The sequence below is a fragment of the Anoplopoma fimbria genome, chromosome 19 (assembly GCF_027596085.1).
Source record: "Anoplopoma fimbria isolate UVic2021 breed Golden Eagle Sablefish chromosome 19, Afim_UVic_2022, whole genome shotgun sequence".
Taxonomy (NCBI): Eukaryota; Metazoa; Chordata; class Actinopteri; order Perciformes; family Anoplopomatidae; genus Anoplopoma; species Anoplopoma fimbria.
Genome location: NC_072467.1, coordinates 23678773 through 23702414, shown reverse-complemented (window position 1 = coordinate 23702414; position 23642 = coordinate 23678773). Strand labels below are relative to the sequence as shown.

The 23642-nt window shown below is 39.6% G+C and overlaps 1 protein-coding gene across 1 annotated transcript; it reads left to right on the top strand.

Annotated features, from left to right (window-relative positions):
- Positions 1–6972: 6972 nt before the first annotated feature.
- ticrr (TopBP1-interacting, checkpoint, and replication regulator) lies at positions 6973–21902 on the top strand. Its single transcript, XM_054620541.1, has 21 exons — positions 6973–7945; positions 9072–9309; positions 9721–9956; positions 10874–11114; positions 11489–11627; positions 11791–11918; positions 12138–12341; positions 12468–12613; positions 12952–13052; positions 13270–13363; positions 13729–13811; positions 14258–14488; positions 14747–14834; positions 15068–15146; positions 15389–15520; positions 15740–15830; positions 15974–16032; positions 16530–16807; positions 17961–20124; positions 20483–20611; positions 21187–21902. The coding sequence occupies exons 1-21, from the start codon at positions 7310–7312 to the stop codon at positions 21303–21305; spliced, it is 5616 nt and encodes a 1871-aa protein (XP_054476516.1). The 5' UTR covers positions 6973–7309; the 3' UTR covers positions 21306–21902.
- Positions 21903–23642: the final 1740 nt, after the last annotated feature.

Here is a 23642-nt window from a genome sequence, read left to right as displayed (position 1 = left end):
AGTAAATCTTCAAGACGACAGAGACGTTCTCTCCTTAAGTGTTGGACTGTGATGCCTGTGACGGACACAGATTGGAGATCAGGGTCTGTGAGAAAGAAAGGTGTAGCATTGTTTTAGTTATTGTCAATGAATCCTATGAAAAGACTGAAACCAACAATGATTCGTTTGTAACACTTTCTGCCTTCCTGACTCTATTTGTGGCACTAAGCCTTTAAGACCAGTGGTTCCCAATGAGGATGTAGTGTAAGTCCTCAAAAAAGAGACTCAAATATATAGTTTCATTGTTTCTGAAAGGATAAGTAATTTCTCAAAACAGCTGGGCACTGTAGTTTTTAGCAAATGTTTATCAAACAGGAGTGATCAGAATCAGAATCAGCTTTATTTGCCAAGTATGCGTACGCATTCAAGGAATTTGACTTCGGTTTTCCAACGCTCTCGGGGTACAAACATAGAAATAGCCAATTTAAAAACAGAAAACAAGGACAGCAAAGTAGGATAAGGGAGGCATAAACATTTAAATTATATATACAAGTATAAATATAAATATATATATATACAAAAGTATGTATATGAACATAAAAACACAACAACAATGAAATGGAATCAAAAGAGCAGAATGGAGGTAATAGTGCAAAATGGATCTACTATTGCAGTATGACTGATTAATTGTTCATTAGAGCATTTGTTGGGAACTATTTTCAATCAGGGATTAATACAAATCTGATGACACCAGGACAATATATATGGTTGACTGTAAATAAAACTACAGTGCCCGTGTTTACTGTGATGAAGGAACATGTAGAAAGTGTGGCTCATTTGTGTGTTTTTAATAGTGTTTGGACAACAATGATGCTTGCAAGGATCCATTAAATGTTGGTTTTGGTCTTTTCATGATGTCGGTTGACAATAATAAAAATACAGACTGCTGTCAGTCTTTCTTCCAACTGTCATGAATAAAAAGTAAGCAAAGCAAAACATCACGACAACCCCTGACCCCGCTGCTGTGTTTGACATAAAGCAAAGCAAAACGGCCTTTTTTGTATTAACAACAGTTACTTCCTGTCTCCTAACATATGGGGAGGATGGACAAAGACCAGCTGGTAGTACAATGTCTCCATACATCTCTCCTCATCTCTCACACAAAAGCACACACTAGTAAGTGTTTGACAAATCTAGTGCTTGTAGAGTCGTCATACTTGACCACATGCACAGCATAATTACTGCCTGTTTATATGAGCAGCAACGCAGCTCTGGAAGCATTTGCGTCACTGAAAACGATGCTCAAGGCGTGTGGAACAGTTCTGAGATAGAGAGAGAGAGAAACAGATAAGATCAACTTGTCATCATGTGCAAAGGTTGAGGGATTGATCCGGTTCAGACCTCCACTTTCTGCTTACTTTCTCCAGCAATCTATATTTTTATGTTGCAGAGGAGATGTGCAAAAAGCATCACTGTAATGGATCAAACAATATTTTGTACCTAATTAGTTTAATTGTCTGATTGTAACTGCTTTTAAAATGCTCAGGGTCCTACATCTTAAAAATAACATATTCTAGAGACAGATTATAATCCATATTTGGCCAGAAATATGATTGAAGAGTGTGACTAACTGTTCCCTTCTTTCCTCAAAATGTATACAAATATTTAAAGCCTTGTGTCCAGACACCAAAGGCTCTCCTTTGTTTTCTTTAAAAGCTTTAAAGATTTAAGCTCTGATTACACTTCCATCTCATTAAAGGTTAAATCATCACCCCTTAGAAAGATCGGAGAAAGAAACCAGACCTGAGCTGAGTCCTATGAGCAATACGTTAAATCTTAAAATCAACAGGGAACCAGTGCAGAGGAGTTCTAACAAGGTTCACAGGGCCCTGTGATGTGCATGGTGTCTTTTTTAACATCCTGGCAGAAGACAAAATTGCATAAAAGGGCATTCATTTGTTAAATAGAACCTGCAGCACATGGAACAAACTGTACAAGCACCACGTCTAGCCAGTCCTCGAACGCGGAGGCTGAAAAGATCTTGTTAAAGTGCCGATGCGTTTTTTTCTTTATTTTTCCCGTCATTGTAGGTGGGATGCCAAGATGCTTTAAGTGCACTATACTGTAATGACAGTGTGCTAGCTGTCTGCTCTGCCAGACACGACGAGACAGAGCCGACAGCAAACACCAATGAACAGCCTCCTGTTCGGGTTTTCTGACACAATGATTCAACCAAGTGGAAGTTAACACATTTGCTCTTAGCTTAATGATGGGATCAACAGCTGTAAATTACATAAAGATCTGTAGAAAGCACTCTGTGCTAGTCTACAAGAATTAACAAATATTTGTACATGCTAAAAGTAAGTTGAAGCGATATAACATGCATTAAGCGTTTTACTGTTTACTGACATGATGTTGCATTGTTTCATCCTTTAATCAAGATATCTGCCTGTTTTTTTAAAGTACTATAAACTTAATATAATTCAGATTACTGCTTTGATTACTCTCTCTTTTGGTTATTTTTTATCTCCTTCATTTTCTGAATGTAGGAAACACGATCTAAACAGGAAGTGTGTATAATTGTGTATAACAAAAGAGAAAACATAGACACACAAGACAGACAATAATGGGATATAGGATAGAAATCGTAAACAGACGCAGAAACAAGTACATTTTCCAAAACCAGTATGGTCTTGTAGTTATCTCGTGGGGTTACAGTGAGAACATTTCAGCTTACAACTAGTATCCATTAACCTGAAGTATAACTTTACTAAATCTGATTTGGTTCTCTCTCTTCTGAGAAAGTTAAACCTGTTGACGTGTAGCAGGTGAAAGAGGAACTTACAGCTTTGTGACATAATAACAGACATTTTATAGACATCATAATCTCTCACCAAGATATATTACCATCCCAGACTTTGTTTAATATTAAAACAGTGTGTGGGTGGGATTGTTTTTATTATGAATCACAGTTCCACTCTGACAAACTGGGCTTCAAGATATACAGCTGTTTTATGTAAGAAAGGTCACCGTAGCATAAAACAAACACTATACGATGCTTGTTTTTATGTGAAAAGGATATCCTGTTCTTGTGAAAGCAATTTATTTTAAATCTGTCAATTAACAAAAGGGATCTTGCTCATTTTATTTTGTTATGATAGTCTAGATTGCTCCTGCTCTTATTATTATTATTATCCATCTTCCGCTTATCCAGTTAAGGGTCGCGGGGGTGCTGGAGCCGATCCCAGCTGTCAATGGGCGAAGGCAGGGTACACCCTGGACAGGTCGCCAGCCTATCACAGGGCAGACATATATAGACAGACAACCACTCACGCTCACATTCACACCTACGGGCAATTTCAGAGTCCTCAATTAACTCAATTAACCCGGGCCCCTCTTACTGTGAGGCGACAGTGCTAACCACTACACCACCGTGCAGCCCTATTATTATTTATTATATTATATTATATTCTGTGTCCAACATATTTAGATTTTATTTGGCATCAGATTTCAACAATTTGGAAAGCACTCAAGATGCCACATTATTACAAGATGTCCCCAAAACAAGCAGAGAATGTCGTCAAACCAAGAAAGTTCTGTGCCCTGTTTGTAATACAAACACAAGTCAGGAGACCGCTCTGTAGGGAGAGATTTATTTTTAGAAAAAAGGTTTTCAGGTTGCACCGAGTGAAGACTGTCCAACTCCAGCGACGTAAAGAAACCTTCATTTACATCTCGACAAGGCTGCTCTAGTGATGTGCACTCGTATACATGTCAGCATGAATAAAATCTGGTACCATAGCTGCCCTGGAACAAGAGTCCTCTCTGCAAAACTGAGACACAAAATCTGGAAGACATTATGGTAAGCAGCCCGTTGGTTCTACTGTGTGTTTGTTCTTTTCTCAAAACTCACATCTGAAACACGCAACCTTATTGAAGTTTGATGAATCTATTGACAATTAAAGCAGCGGATGTATGATGACCACTTGCCCGGCTGGTGTCAATAAGGTTATGGAAGTGACTCTAAATAACTTGTTGAATATCTATGGAAGCCCATTTCTGCCACTGTGATGAAACAAAATAAAGATCTTGTAAGTCATTATAATGAGATACTATGTCATAATTATGAGAAAGTTTGAGATATGAGATATGGAGTTGCAAGGTTTCCCCCCCGACAGCAACAATGTTCTATGTAACCGTCACCACGGTCTTTACCTTGGATGATGCCATCACCTACCTATCATCGAGACCATGTAACAACAAAGTCATGTGACCGACCCATAAATGCATCCAGGTGAACGCGCCTCCTCAAGAGACGGTGACCGTCACCACTCGGTCTCATAGATACATAGTTATATTCATAACTTACAATCTCTTTACAACTCACTTTGTGCAAAATTGAGGGATTTGGCCAAAGAGACACAACTGTGTTATCAACTGTTCCACCTCAAACATTCCTCACTTACAGATGTAACTCACTTACTCTCTTGGCAGAACATATAGCCAAGAGGAAAGCTGTTTTGTGAGACATGAACTTAAGGTCGGATTCCTCTATGGGTTCATAGGGAGATTGAGTCAGGGATCTCAGCAGGCCGTACACTCCCTTATTGTACTGAGACGCTAAGGGATGTATCCCCACCGTAACACCCCCTACCCCTGAGATTTAGAAGCAGTGTACTAGACAATAATAGATATAATAGACAATATTTGTGCATTCATACGTGTCTTGGCAACAGCCTTCTCCTAAAAGCATCCCCGACCTATATCCTGGTGTTATGACTTTGGGGGTGTCTGGTGGGACATTGAAAGTAGAGTCTAGAACATTCAGCATGCTCCTTTCATCTCTCCCTCTCTATTTCAAAAGCTTTTCCAAGCTCTTCATCTCCCCCTGGTGCTGTGGAAAAAGAGGTGATTACGGATGCAAAACAGGAGGTGACCCACATACCTCCTCTCCCGGTGTTCTATTTCCTTGAATCTTTCTTTTTCTGGTTTGCCCTCCAGCCCAGGGGAGGAGTACGAAAATGCTGCACTTACCTCGTTCACAAATTATCTGAAGCTGGGTCCATGTACTTCGGTCAAGGATTAAGGTCATAGCTTTTAATATGGTTTATTATCTTGCATGCATTTGTATTTTATACTCTCAAAATGTCACATACAGTCTAATTTATACTTACATTTGTGTAGTCATTAAATTGAAATAGCACAATGACATACTGAAGACAACGATGCATGGGATTTTTCTGGTCTGCAGTCAGATAAAAAAACTTATGTGAGCAATTCAAAAACCGATGAGAAGACCCAGACCTACAGTTCAAAGCCAAATGTTGCTCTGAATGAGAATTTCTTTCCATTTTAGGCAGTGTTGAGGATGCCAAAGCTCTCATGCTCACTGCTTTACTTGGCACACCGGAGCAAGTGAATAATAGGCTGTGGACCAACATGAGAAAAAAACTGTCTGATGCCATTGCCCATTTTTATTTGTGGCTTTCCTATAAACAAACATAGATCAAGCTGTTGAGACGAGGTGGACATTGCACATTTATTGATATTTTTGCAGTCTTGATTCTTTCCTGCTGCACAACAATTCCCCTTGGCATAAATAAAGTTATATATTATCAGATACTGAGGCTGTCTCATCTCAATTTAAATTTGCCTTTATTAATCTAGTCAGAAAATATTGTAACCCATGGTCCAATCTGTGATGTCGTTTTGGAAGTCCAAAATGTTAAAATGTATTAATATTGAACTTTCAAATCAAGCCTTTATGTAAGATATGTCTATAATTTATCCATGTTACTACTTGTCATTTCTGTGGGTAAATATTTACTTTGAGCATTAAAATGTGTAAATCTATCCATTTATGCAGGGTACTTTTTCGAAAGTTGTAACTTTAAAGGAAGAAAGGAAGCAGTGGTCACTATGTATTACACAATACTGTACAGTAGCTGACGTTAACTACATAAAGAACTAACTATATGTTATTGATAATTCAGAGACTAAGAGGCAGAAGTGTTTCTTTAATCTTCAAATTAGATTAGATAAGATTAGATTAGATTCAACTTTATTGTCATTGCACAGGTACCAGGACAACGAAATGTAGTTTTAGCATCTAACAAAAAGAAGCAGTAAAGGTGCAGTGCAATATACAGTACCAGTCAAAAGTTTGGACACACCTTCTCATTCAACTACTTTGAAGAATCTAAAATATAAAACATATTCTGGTTTGTTGAGCATTTGTTTGTTTACCACATAATTCCATATGTGTTCCTTCATAGTTTGGATGTCTTCAATATTAATCTACAATGTAGAAAAAAATAAAGATAAAAATAAAGAAAAACCATTGAATGAGAAGGTGTGTCCAAACTTTTGACTGGTACTGTATGGAACTATATGGTAATCAAACAAATGCTCAACAAACCAGAATATGTTTTATATTTTACATTCTTCAAAGAGTTGAATGAGAAGGTGTGAACAAACTTTTGACTGGTACTGTACTATGAAAACAAACACCAGAAAGTTAAGTGCACTATCAATGTATTAATCAATTTATTAATGTCACAAGTGTAAAGTTGAGACAAGATTGAATTACTTTGAGTCGACATAAATTAAAAACAATGAGAAATGTGTTCACACAGTTGTTATGTAAGAAAAACCATTGAATTAGAAGGTGTGTCCAAACTTTTGATTGGTACTGTACTAGATAAATAAATAACACATAAATAATAAATTAAATGCAAGATTAGCCGTCACATCATAATATAACTCCACATAATAAATTAAATAACTCCACATAATTAATTACCAAGAAATAACCATAGTTTTTTAAAGCTAAAGCCAAGTGGTGCCTGTTAATGCATCTATTTATACAGTTTTGATTGACAGTGCTTTTGACCAATAGAAAGTTAACAAGAGATTTTTTTGGGCGAATCACCGGGCAGCTAACGATTTACTCCGGACCAATCAGGTCGTTGTTGTTGCTGGATGCGACCAATCACAGCGAAGGGGGCGGGCTCTTATTCAAGGAGCGCGAACGGTTAAGGACAGACGGCGACGGAGGAAAATGGCGGCCATGGAGGGACGTAGCGTGTTATGGAAAGCTCTTTTGCAACATAAATAGTTATTTTTTGGCGTCTTTTCCACCTTAAATGCCATGTTATATCGAAAAACCAACGAGGACTACATATATGCAACACTATAAATCACGTGAACTTGAGTGTTTTGTGGTAGATATGCTAACTAGCTAGCTAGTTAGCAGGATAAGCTAGCTAGCTAGCGTTAGCCTGACCTGTTTACATGGCTTGTGGTTGTCAGGGACCCTGCAGAGGACGTCATGGCTCTGCACAACGTGGTGTTTGTGATAGATGTGGACTCAGGGGATCAGCTGGAGGTGGTGGAGGCTCATCTGGTGAAAAGAGGGATGCTGCAGACCCTCCTGCACTTCGGCTACACATATGGGTTTGACAAGGTACGATGGGGTTATAAGTTCTTCCACTCCAGGACAGGTCGCAGTGCAGGCCTCCTATCCAGGGGGTCAGACTTCAAGGAGCTGCAGCACAAAACCTTTGAGGACTTTGAAGTGGAGTTTGACCTGAGGGACAAACCCTGCACGTCCCAGCAGCAGAAGAAGAAGCAGTGCAGTGTCTCTGTCCAAAAAGCACTCAAAGAGACACTGCTGGACTTCCAGTGGGACAGACCAGACATCACATCTCCCACTAAACTGTCCCTGAGGTCAGCTGGGAAGCCAAGTGTTTCACATGAGGATGATGTTTCTAACAATGGTAGGAATGTGGTGTTTGTTGTGTCAGAGTGTCCACGGTCCAGGACTCAGCTTGTGGACTATCTGTCTTTGGGGAGCCGTGACCTGCCCACAGATGTGACAGAGCTCATAATACCCAGGGGCCTCCACGACATGCTGGTGCAACGACAGGTGGTGCTGCACTGGATTGACAGCAGATCACATGCTCAGGTGAGTAGTGAGTACACCACAGAGGACTGTAAAAACTGGACGAAATCACAAATCACACTATATATAAATTAGTATACAGTACCAGTCAAAAGTTTGGACACACCTTCTCATTCAACTACTTTGAAGAATGTAAAATATAAAACATATTCTGGTTTGTTGAGCATTTGTTTGTTTACCACATAATTCCATATGTGTTCCTTCATAGTTTGGATGTCTTCAATATTAATCTACAATGTAGAAAAAAATACAAATAAAGAAAAACCATTGAATGAGAAGGTGTGTCCAAACTTTTGACTGGTACTGTAGTTCAAAGCAAATCATATCTTTGTAAATTGTTTTGCTTTCATTACATTACTTACATTAGTCATTTAGCAGACGCTTTTATCCAAAGCGACTTACAGGAAGTGTATTCAACATAGGTATTCAAGAGAACTACTAGTCACCAGAAGTCATAAGTGCATCTCCTTTCTTAAACAAGCGTCTAAGAGCATAAACCAGAGCAAAAGTACAGTTCAGAAACAAACTGATAAGAATACAATAAGTGCAACAAACTAATACGAATACAATAAGTGCTAAGCGGAGGGCTCAGGGTAGTACTTATTGAAGAAGTGAGTTTTCAGCCTGCGCCGAAAGATGGGCAGCTTTCCTATACTATTTTGTGTAACTTAGTTGTGGTAGTATAGAACAAAATCCTTAATATTTGGAACAATATTGCAGTAGTTAAGCAGGTAAGTGTCACTCAGTGCTGTCATGTAGCTGATGCAGCTGTAGAAGTTCATATTTCAACATTTAGGCTACTGTGTATCACACTTTTTGGCCTGTTGAGACATAGATGGGTGTCAATTTAAGTATATGCTTTGGCCTTTACTGTCATCAAAGATCAACTCAATAAAGCACCTATGGGAGATGTTTTAATGATCTATTGGTCACTATTATCATCAAAACACCAAATGAGGAAATAGATTTGTACATATTTTAAAACCTGCATGATCAGGCAAAAACCTGAAATTGCCTCATACTCCGAGCTCTTTAATCAGTCATTGTGAGTTATAGAATAGCACCAATCCAAAGAGGATGTTCCAATTTCCACTGACTTCAGCAACTTTGATACCTTGTCGTCTTGCAGATCACGCGTTGTGAGGATCACCTCGGCTTTGACAAGCTGTCGGGGGTCCTAGCTCAGCTGGGCGGCAGAGTGATCCCCGTGGTTGCACTGCTGAACCTCTGCTCCAATCAGAATCCAAACGCAGGCTTCAGGAGAGAGACTTTTGCATTCAAGTCCAGCATCGGATACCTGCTGTCATCTGAAAGGCTCCACCGCTTGGCTTTTCCTGCCATAGGCGGTGTTCTGCGGTGGGAACAAGGTTGGTAACATGGCACTGAACTCTTATCATCATCTGACTCAAACATGGCTGAAAAGGTGCAGCTGTTAAAACTATAAATGTGATCTATAGTTTTAATACAGATTCAAGATCATTTTGAGACATTATACTGTACGACCCCATTGTCTTCAGATTTTAACTTTGTTTATTTGAAAATATTTTTCTCACTAGATGAAAAACATTGTGCAAAACATTAAGCATGCAGATTGAGTGAAAATGGACAAGAGGCTTCATAACCATGTCTAAAAGAAACAGCTAAATCGTAACATGAACCAAACAGCAGCAAATTTGATATGAGATGCAAGTGACAGGCAGGGGGAAATCAAGCACATTAAACATGAAGTAGAGAATGAAGATTATTTAAATGTATTGCCTTATTCTTCTCCCACCCAGGTGACATGAAGCAGAGCTGTGGCATCATGGTTGAGCCAGTGTCTCGCAGACAGAGGCTTCTCCCAGAGTCGGTGGAAGTGCGTCTGAAAGGAGTGCTGCAGGACTGGGATGACTCCTCACTGACGCAGACATCCACAGAGTCATGGGTGCTACAGTGCTCCAGTAGCAGTGACCAGGGATCAGCTGCTGCCTTCCAGAATCTCCTGAAGGAGCTGTCTTCTCATAGTCTGCACATGGTGAGACATCCAAACACAACATTGCTGTTTTTAACAAGGGGCCCATTATGCCTTAATGGTAATAGAAAAATCTGTGATGTGCGACAATACTTACTAAAGTGGAATTTGACTTCAATCAGAGCCTCCACTAAGAGGCAGGTCAACAAAATACTTCCGATGTTTGTAACAAAATGCTATTGGCAGAGCTAGCATGCATTTCTTGTAAAAAACAAAACAAAAAAAAACGTCAGCTATGGGTGAGAGACTGCGGATAGACAGACTAATGTATCATTCTACATCATGTTTATGTTGAACAGGTGTATTGATAAATGATTGGCCTCATACATGCAAAGGTTTCATTGCACTTACAGCAACGAGTGATGTTGTTGTTGTCCCGAGTAATCTTCACTTCTTCGCCTGGTTTAGTTCACTTTCTCCAATGCAGCCTCTAAAATGCTGTTTGCTGATTTTTCTGTGTGTGTTTGTATGTGTATGGAGAGCTCCTCCACAGCTCTAACACAGAGCAGGTTAGAAGCATCAGGGTGACTATAAATACTATGGTCTTTAGCCTTAATGGCTCCTATAAGACTGTTTCGGTAACAATCCCTAAATAAAATGACTCTCTTACAGACTTTCTTTCAGATCTTTTGATGCGCACATGTTCACATCGAAAGGACGATGAAAATAAGATTAATGGGTCAGCAATGGTGCCCATGTGCAAATAATTTTTCAGTTGTACAGTACAGCTGACCCAGTTCTGGGCTACTGCTAAATCATACGTATCCAGTCTGTAAATTACTCATCCTGTGATTTCTTTGACACTTTAGCAGGTTGTAGACCTGCTATCTGTCAGGCACTACCGTTTGACCAAAGAAAATGTTTTGTCCCACATGATTAACACTAACCTGCTTTTTTCCGCCTTGTGCTTGTTCTCCCAGCTTTCTGAGGTGAATGACAGCGGCCTGGTGTGCTCGGCTATCCTCTCGCCCATGTCGAATTCTACAGCTCTGCTCACCATCCTCCAGTCTGGAGTCACTCAGCACGATCAGTTCCTGACCACCGAAATCATCGCCCCTGCCACAGCAGAAACCTCGGCTGACCTGCCAGAAGTTGTGAGCAGTGTTCTGGGAGTAGTGTATGACATCATGGAGGAGGATGAGGATGAGGACACTGTTGATGGTGAGGATAAATTGTATATGATATTAAGGGTTTAAAATTAAACGGATATCTTTGGAAACATTTCAGTATTTTGTCATACACAGGTGTTTATGTCACAAAATAGTTACCAAAAGGTTGGGGTTGACTTATAGCTGTTAAAAGTACACAGTTCATTGGTACATTTACTATACTTTAACAGGATGGTATAATAATCTTATTTTCATTTTATCATATGTAATGGCTGTTTTTATTTTATTTATTAATTTTTAAGTTACTAACCTGTTAATGCCTCATGGAAATTGCAAACATTAGAGACATCAAAACTTTTAAACGTGGTTGATGGTAACCCTATAGTTATGTATTGCTAGCTGTTCATTGCAGTTTTTATCCCTCAGACCAACCAAAGGATCATCAGGTTCCTGAGTGGGCTCAGCAGGAAGTCAGCCTTTGCCCGCTGACGACATGTGTGCTGGACAGTTGGTTCCCTCAGTCCGACCAGTCAGGATTGAGTTCCCATCTAATGGAGTCAATGAGGTAAGATTTAAAAACATTTTGTAGAATTTGTACATCGCACTTTTTACACAAGAATTTCTATAAAGTTTAAAAAACTAAAATGATCAAAGGCAGATTAAACCAACTCATACTTCGCACATAAAGTGACGAATGGCCCTGATGTTTTACTTACTTTGTTGAACAGGTTGCTGGATGCAGTGCCTGAGCAGAGAGAAGAGGAGGAGTTGTCTGTCCTACAGCAGGAGCTGATCAGTGATCTGGCTGAATTGTATCAAACATCCCGGGGCGCAGACGCCAAGAGGGGAAAGAAACGTGAGGAAGCCAATATCAATTTTTCTGTATATTCCAGGATTTCTACAAAGGTTGAGACATTTGTAAAAGTATTAAAGTAAAATTTTGAATATTGGGATTTCAATTGTGAGAAAATGGGGAAAATAAAGTTTAGTTTCCAGTATTTTCTTGTCAAAATTGTATCATGAGGGAAAGCGGCACTAAATGTTGATCGTATCATTTCCCATCCTTGATCGACAGGTGGCGCCCAACGCACACCGGTGAAACAGAAGATGAAGACAATGAGCCGCTCCCTGCAGATGTTGAATGTGGCGCGGCTGAACGTCAAAGCCCAAAAAGACCAGGCCGAGGCTGAGCAGCTTGGCGCCGAGGTCAGGGGGCCCGACAGACCGGTGAAGAGACGTTCAAGTGACAGGAACAAATCCGGAGGAACCAAAACCATCAGTGAGTGTCCCTGTTAAAACAACCCTACTCAAATTATCAACCTGCTAAAGTGGATAAGCATTCTACGCTCAACTTTTGATAACGTCACTAATCTATTTTTGTTGTATCTCTTCTCCCTTTGCTCAGGTTTCTCTAGTGAGGCAGAGCTGCTGTCTCATCTGAAGTGCAGCTATGAGAAGACGATGGCAGAGAGAGACTCCTCCCTCCTCACTGGTGTCCAGCAGCTCCTGTTCGCTGTGAAAGCCTTCCTCGTGACAGAATCAGACCTGCAGGTGAGACACGTGGAAGCTTTAAATGTATTTCCAGATTATGACCTGACCCTCTGTCATCGTTACAGCAGATTGGTTATTATCATTTTACTCTGGATGAATTGATAGATGCTTGTGACGCACAATGGGGGATAATCATACATTGTGATTTCTGTTGACAATTTTTTTTTTTATTATTTAGTACATTTCCAGATTAAATGTTTTATTTTAGATTTACATGCCTACTGTAGGATAATAATAATGAAAGCTTTTAGTGCATCACATAAAAGCACATATAAGTCTAGTTGAACAGTTGGACTGTTATTAATTTGCATATCTAAAATGTTATCCCTTCTTTGCAGGTAAAGACGTCCCTGTTTGTCCAGCAGCACCTTCTCAAGTCCAGCAAATCAGTGAGGCAGCTCTATGGCACATCTGCTGATGTCGATGGCAAAGTCAGAGAGTGAGTGCTTTATACCTTTTTGTGTGTTATCTTGTTTTTAGAGTCAGTAAAACTCATTTACCTGTCTGTGGTCATACTGGCTCTCTACGAGGTGTAAAATGAGTTTGTCTGTTTGTGGCTGGTCTTTGCGAATAAACGTGTGCTCATCATCCTCCATGAATCAAAGTTAATTCTATTCCAAGGTCAAATCAATTGTAACACTAGCTGTGTCCTCTAGGTGCAAGCTTCAGGCATTGCTGAGGCTGGAGTTGTGCAGACTTTTCTCCACGGAGCAGTCTGACTCACTGGATGTTGATCAGATGGCAGAGGAGGTAAGCTGCTCGCCATTGGGTCACGGGTGCAGTTGAATCATTTTTTTTATGAAATGGCAAAGGTCAGAAGGGTAACACTAGCTACAAAGTATTAAGTTTAGCACTGTCATTCTGTCAATATTTGGCTAGTTGCTATTGTTCGTCTTCTTGGAATGACAGTAAACAGAATCATATATGTTACTTATTGCCTACGTTAACATCACAAAATATCAGATTTCAGATTGTATTTAAATAGTCCCACATTTAATGTATTTTTTATTAACAGCCAGAAAACATTTTTAACAGCAAAATTTATGTCTTGAACTCCATTAATTGCACAATAGCGCAAACAATAAAAGTAAATTCCTACCTCTTCTGTTCCTCAGGTGTCTGAAATGCTCCGGATTATCTCTTTAACAAAAGACCCAGTTTGCCTAGCAAGGTTTCTTGGAGACGAAGTCCTCCAAGGGTAAGTGTGTGAGGGGCTGCAGGGATGGGTTTTATTTTTGTTTTTTGTTTTTTCCCAGATCAGTCAAAAGAAGAATAAATGATTATTAATAATTTTCTTGCTAGATTAAATGTATCAAAGCTGATTTGTTTGGAAACAAAGTAAGATCATAGTTAAAGGCTAAATAGAAGCTGTAGTTATTGATGACATCCATAGGAGTGACCATATATTTAGTTACTAATTAATTTAGAGTGTCCTGCACTCTTAACTTATTTTAAAAACATACTTTTGCTTTTTGATTGCCATAAATCTTTAGTTTGAAAAACGAAAAATGTTGAAAAATAGCCAGTTTTATCACCAACTTGTTGCATTACAGCATTGAATAGTAATTGGAAGCAGTGCTTTAAAGTGAGCTTTCTCATCTATAGTTGTTAGAATCTAACCATATTCTTTCCGTGTCGTGGCAGGTTCCTGACCGCCGTCCCCAGAGTGCTTGCAGACATCTACCATAGTCTGGGCACTCAGCTCCCTGAGGCTCTGCTGGCCGTTCTGCCTTCTGACTTCTTCAGCGACGAGTCAGTTGCCAAGGACAGTATTTCTCCGTCAGCCTCCTCACCTTCCCTGTCCACACACAGCATGCTTTCAGATGGCAGAGACGGTCTGCAGGACCTGCGGGATCGCTCCGCCAGCAAGAGGAGGTGAGGGAGGCTGTGTGTTTGCTGGAATGACCGTTGTGTTTTTATGGAAAATCAGGAAAGGCCTGAAATAAATCAATAAAAATACTTATATACTACAACAAAGAGGAGACATTTGAGTGGAGATGATTATGATTTAATTTCACTGGAATGGATTCATAATCATTACATTATTATTAACTATTTTATTGATTAAACCATGAGATATATAATTTGTCAGAATTTTAAGGGTTCTTTGCTCTTCTTTTTTTCTTTTTTTAGGAGTGGGATGCTGACTCGTCACCGCAGCATGACTGAATCATCACAGAGTCTTCGCCAAATAGAGATCCCCAAAAAGACTACAAGAGCTGTAAGATGACCATAGATAATTAATAACTGCTCATATTTCTGTTAGATAATTATAAAACTTTGATCAACTAGTAATTTCACAACACCTCTAATTTTGGGGTTTTAACCAGATTAGTGTCATCCAAATATGTATAGACATTTAAATGCGTTTCTGATCGTCTAATTTCTCAAATGCTTACCGAGTTGTCCTGTTTAATCCAGATTACCTAACCTGATTTATTGTGCTTTGATTAGTCCAAATCAAAGGTCCTTGTTGCTTTGGAGAAACCTGTTGCAGAACCACAACCTAAACCTCGGAAACAAGAAACACAAGGTATGTTCTATTTTATTCATAACTTAAACACAACCAGCTACACTTACCTGCTCAACCCTAAATCGTATCTTTTCAATACAAAATGTTAACGTCCTGTAGGTTTGAGCAGCATGAATTAATTGCTTCAAATTGAGTCCAAAACATCTTCAGAAAACAGCAGCATCACCTTCGACATTTAGTAGTGGGCATTGTCATGTTGAGATGAGAGTCCTAAATAAACACCATGTTCTGATTGTCCACAGAGGTGACAAAGGTGAGAAGAAACCTGTTCAACGAAGAGATTGTTTCCCCCTCAAAGAAAGCCAAGCTGCCAAGGAGCCAGTCTGTGTCCGCAGTGGAAGGCTTGAAACGCAAGCGGTCTCTTGAATCTGAAGGTAGACGATTCCTTATTGCAGATTAATTAGAAGAAAAACTGTAAATGAAGAAACGAAAGCTGAACTTTTATCTGCATGCGAGAACTTTTTACTTTCAGTATTTAGCCATTTAACCTTGTTATTGACTGTTAGACTGACAGAGGTTTTGTGTATTTTTTGTGGCGGGAGTTTTCCCCCTCCAAACATCCAGTTAAATGTAAAAAAAATCTTGCTTTTCAGAGAGGCAAAAACTTCTGACAAATAAAGTGTGTGAAACCCCCCACCACAAGCAAGTGTCCAGTCGACTCCTATACAGACAGAAAATGGGAAGGTATGTATTCATCAACAGTTTGCCTTATTAAGGAGTTTCTTTTCATTTCCTCAGTAATTATATGTATTTTGTGACCCAAAAATGATCTAAAGTTGCTAATTATTGTGACTTGAAAATGTTAACTGTTGTGTTTTTGTTTTCAGGAGCTCTGTACCAACTGAGGAGTCCATTGTGGAAGAGTCACCAGTAAAACCTGCAGACGGTAATTTACTGATATTACGGTCTTTTGTTGTTTTTCCACACTAAATAAATGTACACAAATGTAAGAAGTATAGTCTGGATTTGTCTTGTGTTTAATTACACGACAAAGGTATGTGTAGTCTTTTGAAATGAAGAAAATAATAAGAGATTTAGACACAGGAGAAGTATTGGGGTTTTATGTTATTAACGCATATTTATTGTAAAATTTACATGAACAAAATTTGAGACTAATATGCTTTGAAATAAAATGGCTCATTCATTATTATTTTAATATTGGATTAAGACTTAATTTCACTAAAAAACAATTATGGTTACTTATTTATGATTATTTATAAATCAATTCTAAGTACTGTTAAACATTTTTAGTGCTTTTCAATCCTCTTTAGTTTGACGATTGACATTTTAGTTAATTTAGTTTAGTTTATGTATTGATTTGTTTCCTTAAATCTCTACCCATAACTTACTAACATAACTCTCTGTTCGTTGGTTCTGTTTCAGACCTGAGAAGGAGCCCACGGTTAAAGACGTTTGCTCGAAGACACTCGAACGTCTTCTACTCGAGTTCTCAACCTCGCTCCCGCAACCTGGACAGAGCTCTCTCTGCATCCCAGCTTTCCCTCAGCGATGGCAAGATCAGTGATGTTAACGTAAAAACAGTTCGATCTCCCATGCGTCTTCTTTTTGGGGCTGCCCGTTCCCCCAGTCGTCCTTCTGAACAGTCTGGTGCAACCAGGCTCACCAGGTCGAGGCTGCTCACAGACTCCAGTGTCTTTGAGGTAAGGTATTTTTTTTTCTTATTGATACTAGATACCTTTAATGTATTGACTGATATAACCCAGTACCAAGTTATATTGAAGCTTCTCCAGTCCAACGAAACATGCATTTGATTCTTTTTGTACCCACAGCTAGAAAAAAAGGACTGTAAGTTTTTGCTCGCAGACTATAACTGCAAGCGTACTTTAATTTAACCCTACCCTGTGTAATACCTAATGTTTTTAAAGTTAGAAATTTGTTGTTGCACAAGCAGATTTTAAACAATTTCCTGAAACAATGAAATATAGACCACACTGATGTCCTTTCTCAAAATGGCAAATGCCTAAAGCATCTTTTCATATTTTATATAGTTTTCCTTGTATCTTTTAAATATATATGTCCATGTAATGTTTAGCACTGCTTGAACAATTAATGTGTGACATCCATTTTATTCCACTATCAATCCATTAATTCACCCATCTTCCGATCCTCCTCATCTGCTGATCCATCCCTTAACTGAGTTCAGAATAAGAACTACAAAAAAGGGTTCACAGGGTATAAGGTCAAATTCTAAAACTGTTTCGTTGTCACACTTGAGGCTATAATAAATAATGTTATAATAACAGCGTATCACATGATAATGTGAAAACAACCTGACTGTATTACAGTGATGAACCTACAGATAATCATCACCCAAATCTCTTTGTAGCTCCATTTGGCTTTACTGAGCTTTATAGTGAGTTTTAGCCCATTTTTATCAAGGCCACAACTTATGTGTTTTGATTCACTCTCAGGGTTCTATTATCGCCTGTTTTTAGTTGAAAAAGCTCTAAAAGTCTATTCAAAACATTATTTCTACCACTGTACACTTTTGCTCGGCGCCAATCAGCCGACAGACACATTTAACGACCAGCTGGAGAACATAATGGAACATTTAGCAACTAAACAGACACTCATTTCCCTCAGGAATTGGTGGAGACCAAAACCAGAGCTAAAAGAGAGTGAATAATGAACTCCACATAAATAAAGGCTAATGTTGCTCTGTGACTGTTGGATATGTAAGTAAGGAAATGTTTGTTAACAAGCTCAACGTAACTTAATCTGTCGATGTGGTGTTCAAACAAATCAAGTTTATTGCAGGTTTAATGACTTTCTTTGTGTGTGTTTTTGTTCCAGAGTCCAAATAAAACTCCAACAAGGTCACCCGGCAAACGTGGGAGAGCCATGCAAGAGATCACAACACCCAAGACCCCTCGAACCCCAAGGTCCCCCAAAACCCCACCTCCATCAAGGATGCGTGTTTTCCCTGTTCCACAGAGCCCTGTGGCAGGGAGCTCTCGTGAACTTGGTATGGCTCTGAGAGGAAGTCCTTTCAGATCTCCAGCCAGACAGACTCTTGTGGTAGAGACACCGACAAAGGAGAGCCCTCTGAGGAGTCCACTGAAGGGTATCCTCAGGACTCCGGTCAAGGCCTTGGATGAATGCCACTCTTCTTCTGGATTACATCTTCTCAATAGCCCCATTTCTAAGACTCCAAAGAAGAGTGTCACCTGGTCTCCGTCCCCTCGAAAATGCAGAGTGTTGGAGAACAGTGTTACTTTCAAAGTGCCAGAGTCTCCTTGTACCGCATCCCGCACTTCGCCTAGACTGTTGACAACGCCCAACAAGCTCAGCAGTCCTGGCAAAGGCACAAACACTAAAAGAGACATTTTCAAGACCCCAGAAAAGACTTGTCAAGTGAGCCTAGTAAGGGTTTCTGAAAATGTCATTTTGAGGTCGTCTGAAAAACTTCACAACAGGATGAAAACACCTGAAAAAGGTGACACTGTCAGTCCGATGGAAATCTCTCCTACACATTCAACACCACCTCCAGTCCACCACCTCTCACCAAACACTAGAACTCAATCAGAGACACCTAGTCCTTCTCACAAAATGACAACTCGATCTGGACGAACTCCAAGCAAAAGTTCAAACATCGCATCCCCGTGTAAGCCAGTATTTACACCGGCGGGATGTAATAGTATATCGGACACTTCAGTAAAATCTCCAGCAAAGTCCCTGCGAAGAACAAGGTCAGGTCAAGGTGCTGAAACCGCCAGACATGGCTTAAGATCCCAGTCTAGTGAGAATGTTACCTCAAAACTAAACACGGATTTTACTGAAAACTGTGACCTTGTGGAAACGAACGTGCAGTCGGGTACAAAAGACGAGGTACGAGCTGAACCTTTCCAAACCTCTGAAACGGACTCTAGTTCCCACACGGACTCACAGCAATTTGAATCTTCGTGTTTTAACTCCGCATCCACAGACGATGAGAGTATGGACATCGTAGACGCTGCAGTTGTAAAGACCCAGTTTAGTGGAGGTATCAAGATGAACATTAGCTTTTCACGTAAGCCCTCAAAGTCAAGTGACGACTTTTTGCCGAACGCAGTCTCTCCTAAATCACGCGCGCAACCCCAAGGCACACCTGGCCGGATCTACGGCTTCCGGCAGACCCCGGACCGCCAACAGAGGGAGGCTGCTGCTCGTTTGGGCTACGGGAATGAATCCCCTCGGATTTCAACCCCGAGAGGCCTGGCGAGACTTAGTCGACAAAAGGACATGGCTACGCCCAATCCTCTGACTTACCAAGTGGAACTGGAAATGCAGACATCAGGACTTCCCAAGCTCAAAATCAAACGCACGGATTCCATGAATGCGGGCGATTTGGCCTCAGATGGAGGTCCGAGCCCTTTAGTTTGTGTAAAACCTTCTCAGATGGAAAGCCCCTTGGCTTTGTTCTCCAAGCACAGAGATCCTGGATGTGTTTCACCATCTATCTGTACTCATGTCACTCCGGCTAAGAGCACTCCGGGAAAAGGCGGAAGCGTCCAAACTTACATCTGCCAGTCTTACACCCCTACACGCCATCCTGCTGGAACGATGTCTCCAGTGGCAACTGCAGACATCATTCCCCTGACCCCCTCGCCTCAGAGTGTAGGGAAGGCGACCCCAGACAACTTCAGCAGCTGGCCTCGCAGGAAGAGAGCTCAGATCGGTGTGGGCGGAGGCAAGGATCGTGGCCTGAAGGGGGAGCCGTTGCTGGCGGAGCTGCTGGAGGAAGCTGAGCTTGGAGTTAGCAGGCTGCAGGACGTCGAGGACACGGATGAGCTCTCAAGCAGCAAAGCGGTGATATTTGCTTTGGCTTCCAAACAGTCATCCCCAGCTGGAGGAGATGGATCCCCTCTTTCTCCAGGGGAGGACTTGTACTGGGTGGAGAAGCTGGCTGACGGTGCGGATCCTCAGAGAGCAGAAGAAGACATCATCTGGGCCGCTGGAGGTGGAGAAGTCAAGACGAGTAAGCTTCTGTTCACACATCACACCTAAGATACTTTAAATAGCTTCTGTGTTATTACACATTACTTAGTGTATGTTCATAGGTGTAAAGTTGTGATCAATAGTTATGTAGTTTGGGGGATAGATGACTGAAATTAAATTTAATGTTACATGTATTTAAAATAATATAAGTGACAATTGAATTATAAAATATTGAACGTTTTTTGGGGGTTTTTTAGAGCTTGATGTAGAGCCACCATTTAAATCGTGTCTTGGCTTTAAAAATAATTGTTTTTGAGATATTAAATGTTAAGTAATTATTGCATAAAATTACAGAATAAAAACATCATTTCATCACAGTGTTTTCTGCATCTTGACAGTGGCGACTCCCCCCAGCTCAAAGGTGAGGAACACGGTGACGGCGAGTGCGATTTTGGCCCTCACCAGCTCTCCATTGTTGTTCAAGGGAAAAACGGGTTCCTCTAGTAAGAGAACGCCAAACTTTAAAGGTAAGATTTATAATGCTTGTGTTTTTACAGATATGTTTTATTTTGACAGTTAATTAAAGCCATTATCTACGAGCCACATGTCATATCTACAATAACAAAAGCCGGTTTTGAACCTTCCAAGACTGATGTACATATTTTTCTGCAACTGAGATATTATTTGACAACGACTTTTGTCGTTAATGTTTTCTGATTCTGTAATATATCAGTCAAATATCAGTAATATTTGTAAATGTGACAGGGAAGCAGGTCTACTATACTGCTGCATACTTTATCCAATTACAATCAGTTATAAAATACAAATTATTAACTTCTATACTGTATGTCAACACTATTGAGGGCTGTTGTCTCCAGTTTTTTTTTTATGTTTGGTTTAAGTCTATTTTTTTAAATCAAGGGAAATATTAAGAGTTTAGGTTCACATTTAAAATAAGTGCATCTTACAACAATACTGACAATCCAATAACTACAATGAAAGTCACTTTTCCTCTTTCACTGGCCTGATTAAAACAATGAACTTAACATTCCCCTTATTGTAAGTTACGAAAACAATCCTCATTATCTCCTAAACTTTGTAGATGAAGCCGCATCAGGAAGGAAGATGGACGCTGATGGAGTGGACGGCTCTCCCTTCAGCCAGCCAATCAGACGCTCAAACACGGGGAAGACCTACAGCAGGAAGAGGCTGCTGCACTGAACCACTAAACCGTCTGGCAAGCAAAGCAAAAAGGATTGTCCATCCCAGTGTTTTAATGTGAAGCTGTGAGACTTTTTCTCAGCCGCGGTTCATCAGCAGTGCTTTTTATTCCCGATCTGAAAGATGTCTTTCAAGCACCGCCTGAATTCAAGCACCACTTCAAAGGCTTTTCAGATGAATGAATGAATGAATTTCCCTTTCAGTCTCCTCCGCCAACGCTGAGACTTTCTGTTTCAAACAGTGGTTTCTGTTTTTATCAGGGCGTTTTAAGATTACAGGTAGTTTTAGCACCGAGTTGAAAAGCTATGCCAAGATGTTTTAAAACTTTTCCTATAAATGGTTTTATCAAAGTATGCCATGTTTCCTGCACGGGTCTCTGTGAAGCTAGAATGTTTGTAATGGTGATATTATGTCATCATTGTTTCTCAAAATTGTAATAAGCAAATTTACAATCAAGTCTAAAGTCTAAAGTTTGTTGATATAAATACTATTCATGTTTATTTATTAGTTTGTTTTGTTTTTTGTCATAAACCTTCTTTAAAGTGAAAGGGAAGCGCCTAATGATTGATTCAGATTGTAAATATCTTATGTTGCCAAAGTCTTATGTAAATAAATATCAGTTTTCTTAATTAAGATTGAAAATGTTTTTGTTTTTTTATCCTGTACTCTCTTTGCTTTGTCATGATTCACTTGTTGAATATTCGACAAAGCAGGGAAACCATATTACCATATCTCAAACCACACCTTCACACTGCACAGACTTCCTTCTCTGTGAGAGGGACTTTTATAATCCTAGTTTATCAGCTTTCGGCAAATAAAAGGAAACCTTTTTGTAATCGCAGCCGTTCAAAGGTTAGTTCTCGAGAGCTGCAAACCCCATTTGCCCTGAGTAGGCGGTTCATTAATGATTGATGCACATGGGGAAGATAAGCTTCATGTTTATCAGATAATTAGGTTTTATTTCATCAGAACTGCTTATGGTTTTGGAAGGAATTCTTTTAATATTTGTCATCATTTCTCACAAGATCAGTTGTTTTCTGGAAAGTGGGTTAAGGTGACACACCTCTTAGGTTTGCTGTGTTTTCTGATGCCAGTTCATTGTGGTCTACACAGTTGTTTTTTTTCACATAAGGAATCAAGATTAAAAATGAATGATCGCTGTTTTTCTATTGGCTGCCTCAGTTTCTGGGTCCTGGCTCACTGGAGCTGTATTTGCTTACTAGAACTTCAGAATAAAACAGGGCAATTGTTAATGTTATAAGTAGCACCTGTGCTTTAAAGAGAAATGCCTGTTGATTTATAGTATACCATCAAAACAGGGACAACAGATTTTTATAGAAATAGAACTAAATTGATAACATGCATGAAACAAAATAATAATAGTATTCACTCTTAAAGTCAATGTCCTTTTTCCAGCCTTAAGTCTCTGGTCTGGTTTGCAGATCTGGACTCTGCAAAGTAGTAAAGGTTGTGAGTAGTTTTTACATCAATACATTAGTTCCATATTTGTATTTTAATTGAATGAATGTATAGAAACGTTACTCATGTTTAACAATGTATAACATGTATTAAGTCCTCTTTATTTAATTGATGTAGAGCAATAAAGCAAGGTTAGCTGGCTCTATTTCAGGCAGGTGGTTGAAATTCAGCAGAGCAGTATTCCATTACTTGTCCTAGGGATGCACCGATATCGGGTATTGTGCTGATACTGACTAAAATAGCTGGGTCGGGTCATGGTGAGTCCAATCTATTAACTCCACTTCTATTTTCATATACTATATACATTATAAATTTTAATTTTAATTCCTGTTTTAAGTTTTGTCCAATTTGTTGCTGCATTAAAGAGGTTTACACTTAATTCCTGTTTGATGATTTTTTTTTTTATATAACCAACTTGCTGGTGCACAGATTGATAATAATAATAATTAATAACAATTCAGAACATTTATATCTTTAATTCTTTGTTACATTTTGTTCTTAGAAAAGTTAGGAGAGCAATGTTTAAGTTAAGCCTGATGTAGCCTTACGCATAAAATGATCCCCAATTTGTTCAAATACATATTTCTATGTGTTGTAAACTAATTCCGTGTTCTGCAGAAATGCCATGTGAACTTTGATCTGAGTACTGTTTCCCCTTTAATCCAGATTACTGAATGATCCTCCAGAAGGAGCTCAGGCCCTGAGTGTGAAACAGAATGGCTTCTGTCTGGAAACAAGAGCCTGAAGGGGACGCTGTATAGCGCTCAGGTCTGTGACTGCACATGTGCACAAATCCTATTACTGACTACTGCCAAATTGTTTCAAATTAAAAGCACTTTTGACAAAAATAAGGCAAAT

Excerpts from the sequence above, each read along its gene's own strand:
- ticrr (XM_054620541.1), top strand. The coding sequence starts at position 7,310 with ATGGCTCTGCACAACGTGGTGTTTGTGATAGATGTGGACTCAGGGGAT. Across the intron at positions 14,835-15,067 it reads CCAAAAAGACTACAAGAGCT|TCCAAATCAAAGGTCCTTGT; the intron begins GTAAGATGACCA and ends TGCTTTGATTAG. Across the intron at positions 16,033-16,529 it reads ACCAGTAAAACCTGCAGACG|ACCTGAGAAGGAGCCCACGG; the intron begins GTAATTTACTGA and ends GTTCTGTTTCAG.